The sequence below is a fragment of the Helicoverpa armigera genome, chromosome 6 (genome assembly GCF_030705265.1).
Source record: "Helicoverpa armigera isolate CAAS_96S chromosome 6, ASM3070526v1, whole genome shotgun sequence".
Taxonomy (NCBI): Eukaryota; Metazoa; Arthropoda; class Insecta; order Lepidoptera; family Noctuidae; genus Helicoverpa; species Helicoverpa armigera.
The window spans coordinates 6,610,430-6,634,357 of NC_087125.1; the positions used below are offsets into that span (position 1 = coordinate 6,610,430).

The 23,928-nt window shown below is 36.3% G+C and overlaps 4 protein-coding genes across 10 annotated transcripts in view; 1 reads left to right on the forward strand and 3 right to left on the reverse strand.

The window, feature by feature from the left end:
• The window catches only part of LOC126053490 (neural-cadherin), a 254,021-nt gene extending 243,986 nt beyond the window's left edge, over window positions 1-10,035 (reverse strand). For 6 of the 7 annotated variants that reach the window (XM_064035018.1, XM_064035016.1, XM_064035017.1 and 3 more), the window contains exons 1-2: window positions 9,880-10,035; window positions 6,929-8,262 (exon numbers count right to left, since the gene is read on the reverse strand). In XM_064035018.1, coding sequence (XP_063891088.1) covers window positions 6,929-8,219 — 1,291 coding nt within the window. In that variant the 5' untranslated portion in view covers window positions 8,220-8,262; window positions 9,880-10,035. Of the gene's footprint in view, window positions 1-6,928; window positions 8,263-9,092; window positions 9,202-9,879 lie in introns of those variants that run through there. The other variant, XM_064035014.1, reaches the window with a different exon arrangement.
• Window positions 10,036-12,848: 2,813 nt separating this feature from the next.
• LOC110371966 (zinc finger and BTB domain-containing protein 14) lies at window positions 12,849-14,558 on the reverse strand. Its single transcript, XM_021328442.3, has 2 exons — window positions 13,642-14,558; window positions 12,849-13,337 (listed from the first exon to the last, which is right to left on the reverse strand). The coding sequence occupies exons 1-2, from the start codon at window positions 14,348-14,350 to the stop codon at window positions 13,084-13,086; spliced, it is 963 nt and encodes a 320-aa protein (XP_021184117.3). The 5' UTR covers window positions 14,351-14,558; the 3' UTR covers window positions 12,849-13,083.
• Window positions 14,559-15,168: 610 nt separating this feature from the next.
• On the forward strand, window positions 15,169-20,907 carry LOC110371965 (geranylgeranyl transferase type-2 subunit alpha). Its single transcript, XM_021328441.3, has 10 exons — window positions 15,169-15,328; window positions 15,447-15,557; window positions 15,676-15,791; window positions 16,060-16,259; window positions 16,566-16,727; window positions 16,959-17,072; window positions 17,413-17,639; window positions 18,076-18,259; window positions 18,500-18,825; window positions 18,951-20,907. The coding sequence occupies exons 1-10, from the start codon at window positions 15,326-15,328 to the stop codon at window positions 19,098-19,100; spliced, it is 1,593 nt and encodes a 530-aa protein (XP_021184116.3). The 5' UTR covers window positions 15,169-15,325; the 3' UTR covers window positions 19,101-20,907.
• On the reverse strand, window positions 20,229-23,730 carry LOC110371963 (exonuclease mut-7 homolog). Its single transcript, XM_021328440.3, has one exon. The coding sequence runs from the start codon at window positions 23,464-23,466 to the stop codon at window positions 20,941-20,943; it is 2,526 nt and encodes an 841-aa protein (XP_021184115.3). The 5' UTR covers window positions 23,467-23,730; the 3' UTR covers window positions 20,229-20,940.
• Window positions 23,731-23,928: the final 198 nt, after the last annotated feature.

The following is a 23,928-nucleotide window of genomic DNA, read 5'->3' on the forward strand; positions in this document are numbered from 1 at the left end:
ATGCTTTCACCGTAATTTGTGCAAACGTCCTCAGTGCTGTCTCAAGTGCCAAGTGAATTGTTCTGGTAAACAATAAAACGTAGCTATTGTAGAAACTAGCAGTTGTGCAGCCCCATGTACGAGTATGTTCGCACATAAACTTGTCCGTATGTAACGTAGTATTGGAACGTTCAGTTCAAGTTGAAAGCGTCTTGCATGGCCACCCCATTCTTAGTAGGGGGGTGAACTTTAAGCCGTCTGGTACAAACTGTGAATGTCAATCGTGGATGTGTTTGGAGAGGTCTCGAGAGCGGCCATTGCGAAACCGAACAATGCGGAATGAAGTGCATGCACGACCGCATTGCATGAGGCTCGCAGTGCGATACTCGCGCGTCGCACCTCCTGCCACACCCCGATAGCACACAGCTTCATACTTATATAACCGAAGTGTGTTTTATAAGCACAAATAAAACTTTCTAACAAGCTCTTTTAGCTGCAGGCGTACCGAGCGTGTTGTGTACTAAACTAACTTCGCACGGTGGCAAAAAATGTTAACAAATAACGTTTGCACCATCATGAAAAATATACAGCTAGATATTAAAATATACACTACCCACACATAACTACACATCAACATCTAATTAGAAAAAAAACTAATTAAATAAGTAATTTTAAATGCTACAATAGGTACAGTCTGCTGAGTACAAAATTTTTGAAACTAAAAAATGACGTCCCTTAAATACTCAGTAAAATAACTTTAATATCTCAGAACATTTTTCATTAAGCGGGGAGAATAACAACGCAAAATATCCACTCTAAATCATCTTCAATCAGATAAAGAAAAGATAAAGCTTCCACAAACAGAAACCCAGCTCAGCCAAATAAGAGGCTAAACATACATTCCTGGTATGACATTTGAAGGTGCCGAGGTCATGTGAACAGTCATAGAGTCGTAGTAATAAGCACAGCCATCGTACGTTGTAAAATGACACGCCTGTTAATGCCTTTATACTCGCGTGTTATCCAACGCACCACGACGTATTCGTACAATTGATAGCCGAACATCACACACTGCGGTTCGATTGACGGAGATCTATTGCAACATTAATCAACTATAATCGTTAGTTGAGAGAGCGTCCAACACCAAAATTCTACGTGTTGGTAACCTCTGATTTACGAGCACGGTTACATTAAATCGATATCACGAGACAAATTTGACGTCGCTTCACTCGAAGGACAAATTAGGGGTCGTTTAGTGATAAGATTAGAAGGTCTGTATAAGGTCGTACTGTTTCATTTTCACAGACAGATTGACAGCCTGTGAGATTTGTAGCTTTGTAATAAAATTACGAATTCAAAACGGGAATTTATTTGTGTGCTTACAAATTGTGATAATCTGGCATTGGTTGAGCGTGTAAACGCATCGCGGTCAGATGCCGTTTAGGTAGACGAGCAAATGACCGCAATCAAATCACAATCAGAGTGAAAGCCTATAAATGGGCAGGTCGAGATCGCAGCTCGCAGCGCACCCGCACCGACGCCTCTGCTGTTTACCAATGCGTTAGACGTAATTAAAGGAGATGTGTGCGCATCACTTACGATCACGACTCGCCGAACACGCTGCAACGATAACTACTTCCCAGCCCCAGCGTACATCTAACAGCTTTTGATGTGTTACGTCAATCTGCTGTACCTGCTCTACTTATAAAACATGATAGTTTCTTTAACAATAGAAAATAACAAATATTCGATAATCGATAAGCAATTGAATTTACGTACTTACACTTCAGTACCTACTAAGTATTTACTAAGAATCTATAGGTGTACTTTGAATAAAACCCAGACGCTTGTTAAACTATACCCCTCTCAACCGAAGAGGTCTGGTTTCTAACAACAACAAATATATAGAACCCCAGAAATAATCAGCGTCGACCACAGAGTCCACAATACACAATAACTGAGACGTATTTTGATTAAAATAAATGAGAGGGGTGAGCAAATTTTATTAACGGCTCATAGATTTACCCAGAGGCCTAGACCCTTCACGAGAAAAATAATATTACGCGAACACTCCATAATTAGTTTTGTTTAAATATAATGTTCCTTAGTATTAAAAAGTTAAAGCTTTAAAAAAGAAACACTAAAAGTGTTCAATGGAATAAAAGAAAAAAAAAATCTTTTCACATGACCTCAGTCAACGTTTTCATTGTTCTAATTAAAGCTATTAGCTCTTATTAACAGTTCAGATGCATCCTTATAAAGGGAATGTGAAAAGCAAAAAGATCGGAGAGCAGATGTGGTGATCATGGCTTTGGGGTCGGCCATAGGAAGTGCGCATACGTAATTGCGGCGAGTGGACACAATGAGGGGAATTGGCCAGTAATGGCCAGTGCGATTGTTGTGCGAGCGACGCCCGCACCCATCCCCATTGATTGAATGACGACTGAATTTAACAAACAACACACCACAAACGATCCGTAAACGATCCGTACGGCTCAAATATATTCTTTTTGCTATTCAAGCAATGACGAATGTCAAAATATAACTCTTAATTCAATTCATTCCCAGTTACTCTGCACCGTTCGGTTAAAATCCAACGTGAGAAGAGTCATCCTAGCGGCCATGCTTGACGTTACGACATATGTAATGCAATTTTCAATATGTACTGAAATATACACTCAATTAGGGAAGTGTCATACCGTTGTCTTATCTTTTCCTCTGACACGTAATATTCGTAACGAATAATCTGAAACTGACTAGGCCGGACTAAATCATCTCTCGGCCAGACCCCTGTCCGGATGTGCCAATTTCTAACCGACGACGGCGCGCCTGACGTACGTCACACCACCTATCGTATTCAATAATATCGATTCGACTTGACACACTATTGCAGGTACACCTACAGCTCCAACTCGATATCCGGTGTACTCGATGCCTGCAACTATACTCGGAAAACTAAATTTCAAAGCAGCACTTAGAAGTGGATCTTCTTTGAAGGGTCTGAAGACCAGTGACACGTGAGTATTTGATTTACTATTTAGGTATTTATTATTATCATTTGAGATTTAGATATGTCAACTTTTTAATTTATTTCAGTGTATGCAGAAATCATCTGATTAAACTATATGTAGGTAGGTAAATTATGTCTATAATTCAGGTCAAGTCATTGAAAAATAAGAAATTGAGTTGATAATACTTATCTTACTTTTGGAAATCGAAGACCATCTACTATAACTATAACCAATAACTATAACGAATTTACTTAAGACCTCAGTAAACAACTTTGTACAAACGAAATAAATAACTACATTGTAGTTTGGAAATACGCCATCATCGCGTCGAATCGAAATGAATTACAACAAATAATAAAGTGAGTGACCGACAGCGCCAACAAACCGTTTGATACACCATGCTTTTATGAACTAACAATTGGAGCAAAAACAAAAAATGTGAATAAAGGCTTAGTTTTCGTGGAATTTTGTACAGCTGAGTGGTAAAATGTTGATTTGAAATCATACTACGTGAACGAGTTTCTGAATGTCGATTAAATAAATAATAAATATTATAAAAATGCGAGTTGGTTGTCACGCTGCATCTTGATAATTGATAACTCTTGGGACTGAACGTTCCTTCTTCGTTGCATTGCGCCATCCTTCTTGCAGGATTAAAATGCCACCCCGGCTCCCGGCGCACCTGTGCGGCCGACCCGTTTTATTGCTTGAAAAATATACCACCGATTTACAACACCCATATAAAACAACTCTTGCAATATTTAACATATTGGGGCAAATTTTATGGAACATGAATATTTAAAAAAAACAAACATTGCTTTTTTAGCCACGATTTTTCGCAAAATCAACGCATAGTTCCTGAGGCAGGTAAAACGAAAGAGGGTCCTAACAACACTTTAAAGTGTTTGTAGGTATATTGGTGTTCAAAGGAAAGCATTGCTGTTGGAGGAGAGAAGAGAATGAGGGTTTCGTAAAATGGCGTCCACGAGGTGGCAGCACCGAGTCGTCAGGTCCAAATAACTGTCAAAGTGCTTATCTTTACTATGAATAGTGAACGATTTTAGTGTTTTTTTTATTTTATAATTAAAGCACTGCATTATTGTTTTACTATTGCGGTTGAGTAAGTAAAAAAAACTAAATCATATTGTGTTAAAAAATTTTTCAACAAGCTTTTCCTTAGTACCAGTGACTTTTGCACCCTCTCTCTTAGCTCAATTTTTAGTTCGGAAACCTTATTCTGACCGTAGTCCATAATAAAATCAATAATACTTCCAATATAACAGAATTTCAATAAACAATAAGTTCGGCACCTACAATTCCATACTATTTGACAGCTGTTTGGACCAGACGCATACGTGGCGCCACCCGGTGGCAGAAAAAATTTCAAAAACCCTCATTAATTTGCCAATAGAGCACGCTTTTCTGTAGACAAAGGTGCTTTGACGAGGCTCCCTCGAGTACTTCGTCACGAACCGACTTGTGGTGCGAGCGTTGAGCGAAACTGTTTCATCGACGCCTTGCTTAGAGTTAGTTTAATGTGCTGCTTCAAATATAATTGATTCATCAACTAAAACTATGCACAAACCGAACAAAAAAGCTACGATAAAGGGATAATGTTCTGTAATTGGTCTTTCAACTTGAAGGGTGTATTCTCATAGGTAAGAAATCCTGCATGCTCACTATTATATAATTGAAACAACTATCCTCACAATAATGATAATGATTAGATTCCTGGGTCTCGGGGTGACTCGGCGCCCGAGGCTCGGGTGGCCCACCCACCATGGAGCTGCACCGCCGTTGTAATTAAACAAAACCTATACCGGTTTATTTTGATAATGTATACGATAACACACAACTGGACCATGTTTTACAAAATCAGACAATGATTTGCAATAATTTTAAAATGATCCATTAATAACTATTGCATTATGTAATTAAAATTTAAATATCTGCTTGCATGATTATTTGTTATTCCTGATATACAAGTAGATAATAAAATTGATACCACCATTAATAATTAATAAAAAAATATTGTTGAATATTGCTCATATTTAAATTAATTACTTTATTTTAAATTAATTACTTAAATGGCAAAAAGTACATAATATTTACTTCTAACTAATGTTGCCGTAACGTTTGGATGTGAAGGCGGATTACAAGTGTGGTTAAATGGAGTGATCCTCTTACTTTCTATGCCACTACAATTGACAAATATGCTCTAATTTAAAACCAAAATGGGTTTGTAGTGAAGATTCCACATCTACGGTAATTGTCACGAATTACGATGCGTGCAATCGGAAGGCTTGAAGCGGAGCGGCCGGGCCGTGCGACAGGTCCCCGATTATCCACGCATTGAGCACGGTGGCTGCCTTGGTCACAATGCAACCTGCTACCATTCCACCTGACAGCCATTGTACCTAATGGGCATTCCACGCGCTCCAGCCACTCGTGCCATCGCTAATTTACGAAGGATGAAGCGTCACTTATTTTTAGATTCGAGATTAGATTCTCTGGAATGACTGAGGACCTATTCTAGTGTTCATCGATAAGGAAGCGAATGCGATATTTCTAGTTTGTGACAGCTGATATTGAAATGTGTACACACTCGTACAACACAGCACAAATTAATTTATAATGAATACTAGCAGTTTTCGGAATAGTTTATTTAATTAAAAGATACTTTCATTTGAGTGAATTGAAACCAAATTCAATGTTCGTTCAACTTCCCAGGAAACTTGTGTAACGCAATAAAATGAACAATACAAAATCCTCACTGTATTCCCTCACGTGAACGCAAAAAAATTGTTTACTGGAAACCGACACAATTTTAAATCATGAAAAATAATAACGTAGGTACTCATAGTTTTATGGTAATAAAAACGGGCATGACAATAATCGTAAAAATAATAATTACGAATGTGATTATCAAATGCGAAATAGGAACAAATTAAATTAGGGTATTTAGTTCCTAAGGCTAGACACGTTCTAATTCCGAAGAGTAAACGATTAGCTAGTCGTGATGGGACCGTCGGAGGCTTCCGTGCGTATTCGTGACCGGGCTGGACCACGGGACCTGACCACGACGTCATGCTCCAGTGCGCCATTCGATCCGACAGGTGCATGCCGCACGTATACACCATATTTACTACATTAACACTTTTTCATAAAAACGACTTGTCTGTCGTAATGCTCTGTCATCTAAGCAAAAATGCAGTGTGTCATCCTGACTTACGGCTCACTTTCTTTAGTAATATTCTTGAATAATTGTATTGCCAAGACGCACAGTATGTAACTTTATAATAATATTCGCAAAGAGATAGGTAACTTGAAATTAATAAAAATTTTCAGGGGATTCAGTAATAACAAATAATTAAACATTGCCATTAGTAAATGAAAGCGAAATTAACACAATTTTAAAGCCGGCTTCGTCAGTCGACCGTGTAAAGCATCACATCCTGGACCCACATCCACCCCAACCCATTCTTTCCCTATCATTATCTCAATTTGCCCTTGATAGAGACATTGAGGAGATGGATGGATGGATAAAAAATGGAACGACTTGGACGAAAAAATATTAAATTGCGTTACACCTTTTCTTTTTGGAGGCGATTAGATTGCTTTGAGAATTGCCCAATATTTTAGGACCAGGAGCTTTTTGTATGATTCAAGAAGCCATCTTTCGTTATTAGGTTTGTTTTACTGTATTTTGTAAGTAAAACAAGTGCAAGAAGAATTTTTTATAAAATCAGCTTAGACGAAATTGTTTTTATTCAGACTTTAAAGATTTCTGTAGCCTGTTGAGGCCTTGAACGATCCTAGAAAATTACGCAGGTATTTTCGACCGATTTAAGAGAATATGTAACGATTTTTCCATATTTTAATGACACGTAGCGACTTATTTATATAAAAGGGGTATTTGTTTTTAGCTAAGGACTTACCTCCATTTCCGGCGTTGGTGATGGTCACCCAGAAGTCAATGGTCTTCTCTGGTCCCAATTCCTCATAGTCCCACTTCTTTTTAACTTTCACTACACCACTTGGTTCAACGGTAACCCACGGATTTTCGTCCCGAATTTTAAATGTCTCGCGATCAGTCTCTTTTTCTAACGTGAAAACAGCACGACCTTCTACTTCACCATCGGCTTCCGTAAATTCAATCCTTTTCGTCGGCCTAACAGCCCTTGTAACGCGACGTTTCTCACGATGAAGAACTGGTAAATTTCTTTGATCTCTAACAATGAACTCCAAGAAGACTCGTGCAGGTCGACTCTTTCGTTGTGGAAAGCCAGTATCATGTGCAATAACTTTTAACTCAGCTTCATGGCCATCAGGCTCTCCTGCCAATATTAACTCTCCTGTCTGAGGTACTATGACAGCCAAGTTACTAGGTGTTTGCAAAGAATAGTACACTCGATCTCCATCAGCATCGTATGCCTGGACTTGTCCAATGTTTGAGAATCTCTGCCAGCGTGCTGTGCCATTTGGACCATTCTCGTCAGCAGTTCCATTCACAGCAAAATAATAGATGTCCTGGTCAAAACGCGGCTCATGATCATTTTCGTTAGCCACGTCTATTCGAACAGCGAGATTGGCTTTATTCGCTCCGTGAATGTCTGTAGCTTGAATGACAATTTCATATAAATTCTTTTCTTCAGCATCTAAAGGTTTAGTAGCGATCATTTCCACGTCGCCATCCGTTACAACAGACTTTACCTCCGGATTCGTTTCGGTTTTCCCTTTCTGCCTTAAAGAAAATATTGAATCTTCGTTTCCTTTAATGATTTTATAAGCTATTGGACCTACATCCATTAGGGCCATAGCTCTTATAGGTTGTAGATCAACAACAGTACCCGGTGGCGCGTTTTCAGAAATTTCTCCTATTAACCCGTTAGTCGCGGTGAAATGTAACATTCGCCGGCGATCCATTACTAGAAGATGAATGGCATGAGCGGAACTACTGTAAGGAGTTTGCTCAAGAATGGCCAGATTTACGGGTTGATCGAGTAGGGGCGTTAAATCTGCGGTGGTCATGAGTAGGCCGTCATCGAGGAGAGTGAAGTACGGCGCAAACTCTGGATCTAAAAGTGTGTATCTTGAATGATTGCCTATGAAGTGTCTGACGGCGTGGCCGGGGCGCACGTCGTGCGGCAGCAAGGTGAGCGCGCGCGCTTGCAGCACGAGGCTGAGCACGCAGAGCAGCGCGCCTCCCGCCAGCACGGTGCGCGCCATAGCTCTCTCGGGGATATCGATCAACTATCCCGACATGTCACACCTACAACAAACATTTCATTTACTAAGTGGGTATATCTTATAGAAGATCACACATACAATCTTATATTGTTAATTAATCTTATGTAAACCCTTAACTACCTATGCAATAACTTCTGTAAAGTATCTAATACAAATCGGTAGGTGCCAAAGTAACATTCCTAACTTCACTCCCTAATAGTGTGATTTGAGACATTAATTAATATGCACGGTTTTTTTTATAAGAGACGTCCACGTTTTGTTCGAACCAACAACACATCATCATTTAAACATAGTATGGTAGGTAACATTTAAGTACCTTTCATGAAAATGCATTAGGATACTACTCTGCACTTGCACTTAAATGGCTAGTTTGTACTACAAATTAGAGAGTTGATCCCATTATACGATAATATCGAGTGATGCAATAATAGGGGTCGTGTTTTACTTCGATCACTTTGCGTTTAGTGCCCGAATTTTAGTATTATTCAAATCTAAAATATAAATACCTGTAGGTGGTAATTTTAGGTCGCATAGCTCGTTTAAAAGATACCTAAGTACAGATTACTTAATAGTGACCCTTAGTAGGAGCATTAATTCAGACAAACACGTAAATACCTAAGTACTTCATGCATAACCACGTGATCTCCAAGACTTTCAACAGTTATAAGTTTTACCTAAAAGCTCTTATTCGGTCTTTTCAACCCACACATCATGAAATAACTAGACTTGATATAATTTAATCAACGTTGTAGGTATTATTCAATTCTTGGTATCATTCGGTTTGTTTGATCGATATCAAGGTGGTTTAGGGTTCATCTAGAGGTAGGTAGGTATATATTTATTTAACAATACCTCACGTGCTGAAATGTATTCATGAATCTTTAAGTAATTGTTTTTCTATGCCTCGTTCGTCAATAACTAGAATATTGGGCAGATTTATGTGAAACGCTACTGAAAGGAATGACTGAATGATATGACAATGTATTGTTAGTATAGCGGGCTAGCGCATGCCGTACGCGACGGTACTAAGACGTCGCGAACGGCCGGCGGCGGCGGCGGGCGGCATCGACGTAGGGCGGCGAGCAGCGAGCGGCGAGGCGGGGCGCACACATGCGGAGCTTTATTTAGGCGGCGGGTGAACGCCGGCGTCTCGCGACCCGCCGCCGCCGCCGATCAATACCCTCACTGCGCCGTCGCGCGACGCTCACCGAGCGAATCTCAACTCTACACGCGCTCCCGTTCACGATACACCATCAAAAATTCACACACTCATTTTACTGAATAAAAGCACCCGTTATTTCCACGAAACTTCACAAATCTCCAAACTATACATGAAAAGAACCACTGAAAACATCACATCAATGCACTATTCGAATTCTAATGATAAATACGCAGGTATAGTAACGTATTTGGATCGACCGCATTTTGTAGATTTCAGAAGGCACTGCACAGTTTAATTAATTACAATCAATGCATTTATACTTCTTATCAGAAACAAACCTAACGTAATTCGTAAACATGTGGTTTAAATGTAAACAATTTAATAAATACCATAAATATGAATTATATCACTCTCGATTCACAGTAATACTTATGCTAATGAATATATTCGTTTTATTTTATTATATAAAATACGTACTTTATGGAAAAAGCAAGACTTGTATCGATATCGTAGCGTTTGACAGATGCGCGCCGCTGAACGTAACACAGACCGAGCGCAACGATGTCGAAATGCGACTGGCTGATGGCGGAGCGCGGCGCGCGCGCGTATCGAGCGCCCTCCGCCCGACCCCCGCCACCCTCACTTCTACAACCCCTGACTGTCCCGCCCGGCGGCTACTGAAGCTTTTTGGTTCTTAGCTTTTACCCCTCGCAGCTCCGCGTGCCTCGCTGCTACGGGCATTGCTGCATGCACTAACGCAGTTAATTCCACTTCAATTATTATGATTATTTGTGTACAACAAAATAGTTCTTAACTATTTTGACTATTGTTACTTACCCATATTTTTTAACATTACTTACCTACCAATTTTGTTTTAGGGAATCGCTTCAGATTCGTAATTTAAACGTCCTTTTTAACTTTGATCTGCCCTTTTCTCTAATTAGAAAATTGAATTTTAATGAGTAGATACTTAAGTAGGTAGGTACTTTAAAAGTCAGGAAAAATACCTACTAAACTGTATCAGTAGAAACGTAGAAACAGATAATTAGGCACCTAAATAACTTAGATCATGAAAATTTGTCCGTAAAGTAGGTAGGTCTAAATTACATATTAAATTACCTGCTGATTTATTGCCAAATAAATAAGCAGTTACCAACCCATTTAAATTTTTTGAAGTGAAAGCTACTTTAGTGGCGCTTAGCACATTTTGTAATGGGGAAAAATGCTAATCGCGACCAGACCGATTCGAAAAACTGAGGCTGCGGTTCCACTGAGGCGGAGCGGAGACGAGTTGTGCCGCGATTCGCCAATCACATGGCTTGAAATATACCTACTTACTCTCTTTTCTTTTCTTCTCTATTCTTTTATGCTCCTGCTCCACCTGCGTTAGCGTTAACGTTAATGTCAATGGCCAACTACACGTTACTTATAGCATTAAAAATGCGTGTTGGCTACACTTACGCAAAGAGTTAATCCCTCATGAAGTAACGCGTTAACATACATTAAAGAGATTAAACTCAGACACACAAAATAATTCTAAAAACTAAAGCTTTCTCATTTGACCATTCCATTATCGTGCTCGTAAAATGCAGTTACAACTTAAACAAAGTATCTACACTCGTCCTTGCATGCGTGCAATGAGATGGCATTAATGTAGCCAACATCACTTAGCGCTATAAGCTACGCACTAAAACCCTTTGATGCGTCCAAAAAACCGACACCCGAGTTATCGCTTAACGTTTAATGCTATTTATATTGCCATTAGTATAAATTGACATTAAAACGTTGGCCACATCTGCGTAATGCCAAAATTTAACGCGTTAAGACGCAGGTGGAGCAGTAGCATTAGAGAATACGGCTCGCTTTCAAATGAGGCGCGCACCGCGCACGCTCGCGAACTTGTTTCGATCGCGATTCGATTCCGAACGATTTTGTTTCGATCGCGCTCTTTTCAAAGTCGACAATTTTTTTTTATATACCTACTTACTCTCTTTACTGCAATTCAAATTAAACAGTATGGGCGGAGAGTAATGTAATTGTTAAAAATATTGGGAAAACATTCTAGACTCCCTCTCACAGAGCGAGGTACTGCGGAGCGGGCGGCTCACTCTCGCCTCTTTACTACTGAAGAAGTTCCAATGTAATCGTAGGTACTGGCGGGGTGGAGTAGAGCGAAGCGAAGCTGAGAAAAGTCGCAGTGTTTATGCTTTCCTAGGTAAGTATATGAAATGTATTTTTAAGTTCTTGACTTGTCCAGTCCAAATGACATCAATTTAATAAAACTTGCGATGCGAATAGGCAATGCACCGCACCTCCGCTTCAGTGGAAACACCTACCTCTTTTCACAGCTCAGCCCCGCTCAGCTATCTATATTCAAGTGCAACCCGTTGTTTTTAGGGTTCCGTACCCAAAGGGTAAAACGGGACCCTATTGTTTTCGCTCCTCTGTCCGCCCGTCTGTCACCAGGCTGTATCTCATGAACCGTGATAGTTAGAGAGTTGAAATTTTCACAGATGATGTATTTCTATTGCCGCTGTAACAACAAATACTGAAAACTAGAATAAAATAAATATTTTGGGGGGCTCCGATACAACAAATGTGTTATTTTTGCTCATTTCAAATAATGATACGGAACCCTTCTTGCGCGAGTCCGACTCGCACTTGGCCGGTTTTTTTTATACGTACTTAGATTGTCTATCGTGGATCTCGCTAGCTAGATGTGTCATCTCGTACTTTCAAATAAATAATGAGTTGAGCACATAGGTAATCGAAATGTAGGTAGATAGGTATTTGGAAAATTATTTTACTGTTGGGTACACATAGAGTTATAGGGGAGAACCTACATAAGGGAACTATATAGGAAGTGCCTACATTTTAATCATCTTTAACAAATACATAGATAGGTGGTTCAACAACATTTAAATTTTTAATCGCGTGATAATTTTATGGCCAGTTCGATACGCACTAATATTATTTCTGAAGATTGGTGCCTATACTTAATTTTAAAGTCCGACACGCATATAACATGTCTTTAATCAAATAATTACTTATAGGAAAATTTTGTAGTGTAGGTATTTAGCAGATTAGTTATCAACATTATTGATTACGTTTCAAATATTTTCTCTCAAACTAGTGGATAATCCGCTCAGTTTTCAGGTTTGCATCGCTATCACTCCCCCTATTATAGGGAGATGCTACCTAATTGCTACCAGCTGCCGTCAGTGGTCCTGCCCTCGTGGTTTTGAAAATAATCTTTTCCGATTGCGCGATATCGATTCTGATATCAGGCACGGTTAGTATGACTAAACAACCACTAGCCTAAGGCCTAAACTATTGACAGATAGATGAACGGCGACCATAGATGCTAGATTTATATGGGCGCGACTGATTTTTTGACGATTGATTTCATACAATATTGGAGACTGATATCCAAATAAAACAAAACATAATGGAAACAATTATTATATTAAAACAGTATTTTACAGACTAGTATAAAAATAGCCAAAGCTAGCACTGAGCAATATCATTTGTGACTTTTAATAAAAATAGTAAATAATAATATTTATTTTCATATCAATATAAGTAATAGCTGTTATACATAAACTCTATAATATATAAAGACAGTTCTAGGTGTTTGCACTGAGTGCTATAATAGGTAACTTGGTTACCATAAAGCTATAACTAAATATGATGGGTAAACTGCTTGGGGGCCACATTGTCATTGGTATTCTTATATCTAATCTCCTTGATAGTCAGTTGTTTTCCTTGGTGTATCCTTTGCAGGTGACTCCTCATGTCATAGGACCTTGAGAAAGACCGATGACACACTGGACATTGTGTCTTTCCTGCGTGTGAATCCTTGTGTAATGTCAGCGAAGTGGGATGCTTGAAACCTTTTGGACACAATTGGCAGCGGAATTTCGCCAGTTCTGATTCTGTAATGAGAATTATGATTAAATTAAAAATGTGCATTATGTTAAAGCTTTTATTGAGCTTAGTCTTTACAGATTATTAGAGCAGGAAAATCCTATCTTAGAATTTTGATTAGAGTAACCACATGGCACTTTACAAGATAAAATACTGATTTATTACTAAGCCACACCTTTAATATTTTCTATGGCTGAGACTGAGATAATATACATAGATTAGTTACCTATAAATAAATTGGGTGACATATGTATTTATACAATTCAGTTTTAACATGATAGTACATAGAAAGTGAACTGCTTATTTACATACCAGAACTATTTTTTTCTGATAAATCTTCAACTGACGTTGATTGTGTATCAACTTGCATTTCTTCACTAGTAGATGGTGCTGTTTTCAATTTCACATTATCGTCAGACTTTGAAGTTTCTGGCTGCATTTCAACAGTACCATTTTCTTGTTCTGGAATACTTTTGCTCGGGTTGCTTGTCAATGTGATAGGTTGTGGAATGTACTCTTCTCTGGAACTCTGCATAGTAGCTAAGTTAATTGGTTCATCAGACAATATAGGCACAATATCCTCAGTCATTCTACTTGATTTAGAACTTAAATCTAAAGAGGTGTTGTCTGTTATCCTCAACTGGCTTTTAGATGATTCATCCTCCATGTTATCAGTCAAACCCTTAACTTCTAATAGCTCAGCAGTTATGAGGAATGATTCCAACTGTTCTTGGAATATGTTTACCTCACCATGGTACATAAAGTTGATGATCGCATTGAGGTCTTCAAACTTGAAGTTTCTGAATATTATCACTGGATGTTGACATGGATTCTCTTTGAATATTTGCTTGAAGTAACTGCTACAAGCAGATAACAACATTTTGTGTGCTTTAATTTTGCCTCCATCGCAACACAGCGTTACATCCACTAAATCGTTTTCAAAACGGAGAACATTGAACGCTTCTGTTACGTGAGATACGTAATTATTCCAGCGCAACGAGAACTGCGGTGCATTATTCATTCTACAGCTGCTTTACAACAATACCACCACGTAAATATTGAGACAACTTAATCACTTAAATGAGTTTATCACTTTTCTGAGATAATCGACCAGATTTGATAATGCTCAGGTTATTTTTCGATGTTTCGAGTAAAGAAAGAAGTATTGGACTTGTAAGTTTCTCTTTCATTTACACCAAAATAGGTTGTCTGTCAATATTGTCAAATACGAATGTCAAATATGTCAATATTACACGATTTCCAGGTGGAATCATGATGATGGAATGAATAAGAATAAATGAAGAAAATAAGAATATATGAAGGAAATAAGAAATATGTTAGAAATAAAATTGCATGTAATTCTAGAAAATTATATGTAACGAAAAAAATCATATAATTGTTTGGTTTAAAAGTCCATCCATGATAACTTTTGTCTATTCATATCATTATCAAAGATTGAATGAAAAGTATCGGTAAACTTATTAAGTAGCCACCAGACTCCAGACTCCTGCGAAGTTCCCGGGCGAGGTATTTAGGTAAGTTGATCGGAGCAATGAGGGCTGCGTCCTCGTTGGCTACCTAAGGCAAAAAACCGCAGTAAAGCGACTCGAAAAGCTATGCTAAGGTGTAACAGAGGCATTAACTACAAAACTCAAATCCAACTCATGCGAACCTTTATCTTCTCAATATTCCTTTACGTTTCTGAAACGGACATTGAAAGACTGTGTTGGCGGAAGATGCTCCGTATTGCTAAGAAAGAAGAAAAAACTTAGCGTTTGCAATTGCAACACTGTAAGCAGTCGCAGCTCTAGTCGCAGTGACAGGTGACAGAGTTGACAGATACAATGCGTGACAATAGTGACGTTAGCCTGATTGATTTGTCTGACAGTGTCTGACTCAATTTTGATTTTTGGAGTAATTTCGAGAAAGATACTTTTTTCCTAAAAATTTAAAATCAAATAACAAGTTACACTAAACAGATTTAAGACAAATTAAAATGGTACACTTACAGCCAATTATTCTGTTATATTTTGAGTGTGATGTGTTAACTTTTGTAAAACGTAAAATTAAATAATTTTGTGTGAACAAAAAGGGAACTGATAATATTTAATTTTCAGCACGGTCGAGTCAAAGTTCGTACAACTGAAGAAGAACGTGTGAGAAAGGAGAAAGAACGCCAAGAGAAGCTTAAAGTTTACAAACATGCTATGCAAAAGATTTTTCATATGGTAAGTTTAAATTTTGAAAATTTATTCCTTCTTCTAATATAGAATTTTATATTTTAAAAAAAATCTGGTTTGTTAGTGAACTGGGCATTTATTGACCTTCATGTAATTTGACTTTCAGAGACAAGAAGGTGAATTAGATAAGGATTTATTGGAGTTAACTGGAAAAGTGTTGTCATCCAACCCGGACATTAGTACACTATGGAATATCAGAAGAGAAATACTGTCTATATTCAAGTAATGTCTTTTGCGTTGAGCCTTTATGATAAGTTGCCACACATTGTCCTTATCTATGTTAAATTATCATTACAAAAAGTGAATTGTCATCACAGCATTTTGTGTTAAAACTTATCAGATATAGTATTCGCTGACTGTACTTACATAAAATATTTGTAATATTGTGAAATGCCCATAAAAAGGTTAAAACATCATCCTGTAACATATATCAATTAATTTAAAACATCAATGGATATTAACTAACTGATAAACTTAACAAAATTTCCAGGAAAAATAATGAGAGTGAAGAAGAATTATCTCAATTGTATGATGCAGAATTGCATTTGACTGAGTATTGTTTAAAAATAAACCCAAAATCCTATTGTGCCTGGCACCAAAGGGAATGGGTACTGACCACTAGGACAGACCCTGACTGGGCGAAGGAGCTTTCTCTCTGTAATACATATTTGAAGTTAGATGAAAGAAATTGTAAGTATATTCGGCCTAAATAATAAATGACTATTTGAGTCAAATATTGTATTAGTAGAGCTAAACTAAATAGAGATTTTTTGTGCCAGCTACTGAGCAGTCTTCCCATGATTTACAGGAAACTACTGTCCATACCGGGATAAATATAGCCTATTTTACTTTGGCAAAGTGTAGCTTTCCAACGTCCAGTTCAGTAGTATCCGAGCCTTAAGGATACAAACAAATAAAAAAGTCCTCTTTATTATATGAGCATAGATTTAATATCTAATTCAGACTTTTTTTTAATGAATCTTATTATCCTTTCAGTTCATACTTGGGATTATAGAAGATTTGTGGTAAGCCAATGCACCACACCATTGAAAGATGAATTTGACTTCACAACTGATAAACTAATGGACAATTTCTCCAATTATTCTGCATGGCACTATAGGAGTAAAATGCTTGTGCAACTTTATCCAGATTTGGAAGGTTAGTACAGTCAACTTCAGGTCAGTGGTAACAGTTTTATAGGAAAATCGTACTTATTACTATTGAGTTAAGGTGCATGACAGTTACCACTGATGTGCAGTCTACCGTACATTTTACTTGTATATTTATTATACTAATATTTTATAATTAGTTTAATATTGTTTTAAAGTGATGTTGAGGTTATATAATCCTTTTTAGACCCCACTAACTTATGGATTTGTTTTTTTCCAGGTGGGCGACCAATAGAAGACAGCCATCATAAGCATGAGTTGAAAATGGTGCAGAGTGCAGCGTTCACTGACCCTGATGACACCAGTGCATGGTTCTATCAAAGATGGCTTTTAGGTAAACTTTTGGTGCATTTTTCAATAACTACAATAGCCTCTATGTCTAAAAAGAATACTCTTTAAGAGTTAGTAGACATTATGTTGCATTATACATATAGGGTGACTGGTAATTAGTGACTGATAATCATCAGTCTCCTGAACTCCTGAGTCATGATTAAAAACAATTTTCCTTATTAATTATATTGTCATAAAACAATAAAGAATAAAAAAAAAATTTCTTTGGGAAAGCTATTTGTAACAATCGGTAAAATCATGTATACAAGTATCTGTCATTTAATTACCACCAATTTCACCTTATATTTAAAAAATATTGATTCTAACTATCAAAAATTTTACAGGAGCTGTTAGAACAAATATTAATATTGTAGTCTATGCAGTGTCGCCATTGAAAACAACAATAGCATTTAGTAAGCCTGTCAGCCAGCAGTATATAGCTTCAAAGACACGCTTATTCTGTAACAATGAACTAGTAAATGGAGAGTGGCAGTCTTGTACAAGGCACCAGTATGATGTTCTATGGATTTTGAAGCATAATACGGAAATCAATGAAAGTTCAGATGTGAAAGTAAGTCTGGTTCATTCATTTTATCAGTTGTGTTAGCACCCATAACATAAGTTACTTAATAACTTAGCATGGGGCTAACCAACCGTGTGTGAAAAGGTGTCCCGACATTATACTATACTAGCTTCCGCCAGCGGCTTCGCCCGGTGTGTTGATAAAAAGTAACCTATGTGTTAATCCAGGGTATCACTTATTTACATACCAAATTTCAATCAAATCGGTCCAGCCGTTTTTGCGTGATTGAATAAAAAACATACATCCATACATTCTCACAAAATTTCACTATACTAATATATATTATAAAGAAGAAAACTTTGTTTGTTTGTATTTTATAATATAAGTAGGATTATATTACTATATATATTTTGCATTCGTTCTGGTAATTACTGATTTAAAAGTATGTAAATCAGTCACTATGATGTTTTTATTTATTTTCCAGTTGGAGTATGACACGGAAGATGGGGGGATTGAGACGATTCCTGGTATAAAGCAAAATTCCAATACCTATATTGGTAGAGGAGAAGTTAATTTCGAAAGAAAATATTCCAAGCCTGTCATTGAAGAACTTATTAATCAGCTTGATGCTTGTCGTCAGTTGTTGGCCATGGAGCCTGACAATAAATGTAATTATGGCTTTTTATATTACAACATAGAAGTCTCTCTGAATTTTTCATAGAAGTTTTTTTGGAGAAGGCTTAATATATATACACTTTTTTAGTTGTCTCTTATTTTTGTTTTTATATTCATTTAATTTAGTAAGAAAACAAATTGAGTAGATATGGAAAATATGTATATCTGAAAATCGACACAGTAACTTGGCAAAATACTGTTATTTCATGATCATAATACAATTTATTTTTCAGGGACACTTTTGACAACAACTGTTTTTCTACACTGCATTGACGCAAAACTATATCACAATGAAGTGATAGAAAATTTACATACATTGAAAACCATAGATTATTTGAGGGCTGGCTACTATGATGATTTGATAACCAAATGGAGTATAGAAGATCAACTGGTTCTGGATTATAAAAACAATACCCAGGATTTAAAAATAATGTTTAATGATAAAATAACCAGCTTACCTCACTTGCAATACTATAGTTACTGTGAAAATGTTGATTTATCCAATCAGAATTTGACATCAAATGTCTTGCCTTCATTACTTATGCTTCAACACTGTAAGGTAAGATTATGAAGTTATATTTATAAATGTTGTAAGAGAAAGTCGGGCACCAAATCAACATAGATATTATATTCCACCAAAAGTTCAGTGCATCTTTTTATAACCAAATGTTTTCTTTGTTACAGAAATTATCCTTAGAGAATAACAACCTGACTACCTTAAGAAAATTCCCGAAATTAAATTTGGAGGTTTTGAATTTAAAGGGGAACAAAGAGTTAACTGAGGAAGAAGTAGAGTTATTTAAAAAGGAATACAATTGTATGGTAATTTTCTGAAGAATATATTGACACTGTCTGGTAGTAAACATATTTTTTAAATATAATTATATTTATAAACAAAGGCTTAAACTACAATCTTCACTGTGACAGTTACTGAATACATTAAAACCATGGAGGAGGGAATGATAGCGGAGATGCCTTAAGGAATGTAGGTCAGGCGCCTTCTTGTAGGCGGAGTAGGATACGGTAGGGGTAATCAATAACTAGTACATAGTACTAACGAGATGTCAAAGATTGGTTTTGATTGCATTTTAGCGCACTACTTTCTTAAGAGATTTTACGTTCTGACATCTCCGCTAATCATTTTGTCCTCTATGATTAAAAACAGAATGCTAATATCATTACAACTGATCAAGCTGATGCAATATAAATGATATATTCTCGGTTTTCTCTATTAATGCATCTCCAGTCTACACATGTAAACTGTTGTGTATGGTGAAGGATTTGTCAACAATAATGGTCCAAATAGCAATACAGTTTTTATTGTAACTTGTATGAAATAACTGAAGTGCCTACTTTTTATTCTACAATGTTAACAATGTCTGAATCCTACTAATTTGAGGATATCATAGGTCAAAACATATTTCTTATTTTGAGTCTTAATAGTACATAATACTAATTTATAATATAAAAGCTTTTACACATACTGAGAAAAAAAAGTTTAACATAGGTACAACAAAAATAATATGTTATAAGTTATAACAATGTAGGTAATTAATAATTTCAAAGCACCTTATACCTGCAACTTCATTTGTATAATAATAACAAATTGAATTTTAAGTCTTGACTCATTATTATACTATTTCTAAGATTTGAAGCTGTAAGTACTAAACATATAATTAAGAATTATCACTTTTTTGCTAAGTTATTACTTTTGATAAGTACATCATATTTCATGACTTTGTTGTATAGACTGATTTCCTTACAAAAGTCATTGTATTGGTTTTTAGTATCTTGTAAACAGAGCTGCAGCCATGTAACAAAACTCGTTGAGAATATTGAAAACAGTATTAATTGCAAGAAGGTTTATTGCCAGTAACAGCGTTCACCTTTTAGCTGCAATCCAATGAAATCTAGATTGATTACAATAAGCATCAACAACACATTAAAGTCTTTCCTACTTTATCATCAAGAGGCCTTTCATTCATTTGTATTTTTTTATTTACCTATTAACTTTATTATTTGTTTATTTAACAGTTCTCTTCATTATCTATCTAGGCATGTGTTTAGAAAAATATATATCTATTTATTATGTTATACAGTAAATGTTTTGTATTCTTTTTAGTTTCACAAATAAACTTATCATAATATGATACAAGGTACCTACTGTAATAATATGTTTCTGCTAATTGATAAAAAATCTGCCTTATCAGAACTACTTTAACATGACTCTTTGCATATTATTCTAATTAATATCTGTACCAACTATATAAACTGTTGTCTGTTACTATCTAGGGAGTTATAACATGGGGAGTTTACAATCAGGTAATGGGAATGTGCTCAATACTAGCTATCTACATTACCAATGAAATTGTTATTATTAGGCACCCTATTAATATACTGAGGTAAAGCATTTGTACAAGTGCCTAATAGTTACTGTTTTAAATGAAGTTACAATAGGCAGGTAGGAATACAGGTACCAGTAACAGTCAAAATAAAATTTATTAGTAAGATATTCTACTGCTGTGACATTTCCAAATAGCAACAGGCTTTAATTTCAGTAACATTTATATTTATTTAAGTTAGGTACATTATTTTATCATGTTGAATTTATTTACATATAAATAAATTATTATAAAATGAATGAGTGTTTAACTTTTGTACCCCTTGAGAAAACTTACCAAATTTTAAGTTTTTTAAAATTGTAAACCACTTCAGTTACAGGTTTTAACAATATGTCTTCATCCCAAAACAATTTGCCACATGTTTCGCATAGAATTGCACATTTACTTAGTGCTAATAGTTTACCAGCATCGTAGATGTCTACGGTGGCACCCTTACTTGTGGTAAGGGATGATTTTGGCTGAACATCAGCTTGATACAAATCTTCATCACAATCAGAATCACTCAGAAAATTGTCATAATATGAATTTTCTTCATCATCACACCCATCAGGGTGTAGGTTGGGCGGTTTCAACAATCTTTGGTATTCATTACACATCTTCACAACTTCATCTGAATTCAGTTTTCTTAAATCTTTACTATTACAATTAATACAAAAGCTGAACAAATTGTCTTGTTCCACTTTTATGTTAAAACTATTAAATATTTTTCGTAACTGTTGAATAATAGTGTCTTTACCAACTTCTAATATAGAATTTTGTGGAAATATTGTTGTTGGTGAATGCTTAACTTTACATACCAAAACTAGGCGATTTTCTGATATTGCTACATTGATTGCATCATGCCATAACATTGTTGATGGCATGACGATAGTATCTATTCCACAGTATCTTAAATAAGGCATCAAATTAGACAACAAAGGCTCAACTATAAATTTCACCTCATGAACTGATCTGGATTGCACCACAGGGACACTTGCCTGCAATCTATCAACAACCTTAGGTTTCTTTGTACATTTTTTCTTACTTTCCAACATAACATCATTGCATATTTCCTCAAAATTAATTTGTTGTTCTGAACACAGTTTCTGAAGATATTCATATATTTGTATCAGCACATGAGCATCCAATGCAGCATACAGAATTTGAGTCTTTCTTAAAGGCCTCAATTCCCAATTAGAACATTGTTCAGATTTTTCAAGAGGTAATCCAAAACATGACTGTACTAGACAGCTGAGACTGTTTCCCACATTATCACTGTTCCCTGGCAAGGTGAGCCCATTATTGAGAAGACTCTTCCACAAAGTCCCAAGATCCAGTAATCCTTCACCTTGCACTTTAATATTCCCCAGACCTACTAGACATGACTTCATTTCTTTCAAGTCTTGCTCTAGACCAAATCCTACTTTAATGATCTCTGCATTATCAAGGAAAGATTTATGGAAAGTGTACCAAAAGCTTGAATATTCTGGTTTGTTCAATACTAGAGCATCTAGAAGATATACTTTATTACTAGTTGCAATTTGTATTAATGCAACTTGAGAATAAGTTGCTCCAAATGATGGCTTCCATTCACAGTCAATGCCTACAACACTGCTTTTGACAACTTCTGATATCATAAGATTGTAAAATTTTTCTCCATTGTCAATAAGTGTTATCTCATCTTCTAGTAAACTTAATTTGTAATACTCCTGTGGAGTTTGTGGTGAACTGTCATTAGTGTCCCAATTTTCTTCTTCAGGGACATCATCCAAAGAAATTTCTTTAAGTGCCAGTGGCAACTCATTCTCAGCCATATTCAAGTATGAAGCCCACTTAAGAGCCTCATTTCGGTCATATTCCACTAACATTTCAATGAATTCTCGTCCTGAACCAGCGTTCTGCTTCAGTGAGTCCTTTACTAAATCCTCCCATACAGAGGAGCTCACATTGTGTTCTTGATATTTTTGGTGTATTAAGTATCTCAATCCACCAGTTGTGCGATTTTTACTCAGATTCTTGCAAGTTTCTATAGGAATGTTGAACTTATTACATAAACGAGCCACTAGTTTTCCTAGTGGTTTATAATGAAGTTTATCATATCTAACATGTGAAATATCATTGTCAGTTATATAATGTTGAACATAATCACGAATGCTCACTGTTTTGTCAAGCAATTTATCCAAAAAAATTAACAGTGGCTTGGCTTGGCCAGGACACTCATTTAAATACTCATCAATCAAGTTTGATTTGTCTTGTAAAATCAATGGAAATACTAGATCCTCAACAGGTATATCGTCAAACAGTTCCATTGCTATTACAATGTGAGATGCTTGCTTGCAGTTATCCATTTTAACCATATCTTTCACAATGGGTAATATTTTTTCCTTGATTGTAGTAATTCTGTATGTTTTGACAAGTAGACCCAGGAAATGCTGATTTCTTTGTTGTGTAGCTATGTGGAATGCAGGTAGTTTTAACTCTTCAGTAGGTAGTGTGCCACTTGATTGAGACCATTTAAATAAAGTTTCCACAATAAAGTAAGGCAAAGTTTTTGGCTTACAATCCTTGAAATCATCACATTTGATAACAAAAACTAGAACTACTCTGAATGGTTCAGCTGCACACTGAAGAAACGATTCAATGTGAGATTCGATTGCAGGGCTCTTTTTCCAGGTTTTCCAGGTCACTTTCAGTTGGTCTAACCATCTTCTCGAATGGCTATCAAGGCCTACATCTAGTCCCATAGCCCGAAGAGAATCTTCTATTGAGGGGACTATTTTAATGGATTGATTTTCGCTTACTAGTTTATTAATATCCATCGTGTTAAGTTTATGGAAACTCTTTATAACTAATTCCTGGCCATCAAGTTCGATCACCAATCTCTACATAACATCCTTAGGATTTGATATAGTTTGCACTTTAAATGTTTGTACCTAACACTACTGAACACAACTATTGGTAGTACAATAACCTAATTAATGCGATGCGACAGTGTTTAACGAATATCCATAATTCTTTAAAATTCTCTGTATTTTGTATTGGTATTCCTGTCAATTTCAACTTCAACTCATTCATTCCAAAATTCATTCAATCAATATGTCACTGGGACAGAATCAGTCAAACACAAGCACGTCACTAGTCAGACAGCTGTCAACCATAAATAAACTAAACCCAGAAATACATCATCGTAACCCCACGCCACGCCACTCGACGCATGTAATTAAATACTGGTAAATACTATTTTACTATTCCGTACACAAGAATTTAGGAGTGGGGGTTCT

Coding starts and splice junctions, on each gene's coding strand:
- LOC110371965 (XM_021328441.3), top strand. Junction 17,640..18,075: donor ATGAAAGTTCAGATGTGAAA/GTAAGTCTGGTT, acceptor TTTATTTTCCAG/TTGGAGTATGACACGGAAGA. Junction 18,260..18,499: donor CATGGAGCCTGACAATAAAT/GTAATTATGGCT, acceptor TTTATTTTTCAG/GGACACTTTTGACAACAACT.
- LOC110371966 (XM_021328442.3), bottom strand. CDS start 14,350: ATGAATAATGCACCGCAGTTCTCGTTGCGCTGGAATAATTACGTATCT. Junction 13,338..13,641: donor ATCAGAAAAAAATAGTTCTG/GTATGTAAATAA, acceptor TTCTCATTACAG/AATCAGAACTGGCGAAATTC.
- LOC110371963 (XM_021328440.3), bottom strand. CDS start 23,466: ATGGATATTAATAAACTAGTAAGCGAAAATCAATCCATTAAAATAGTC.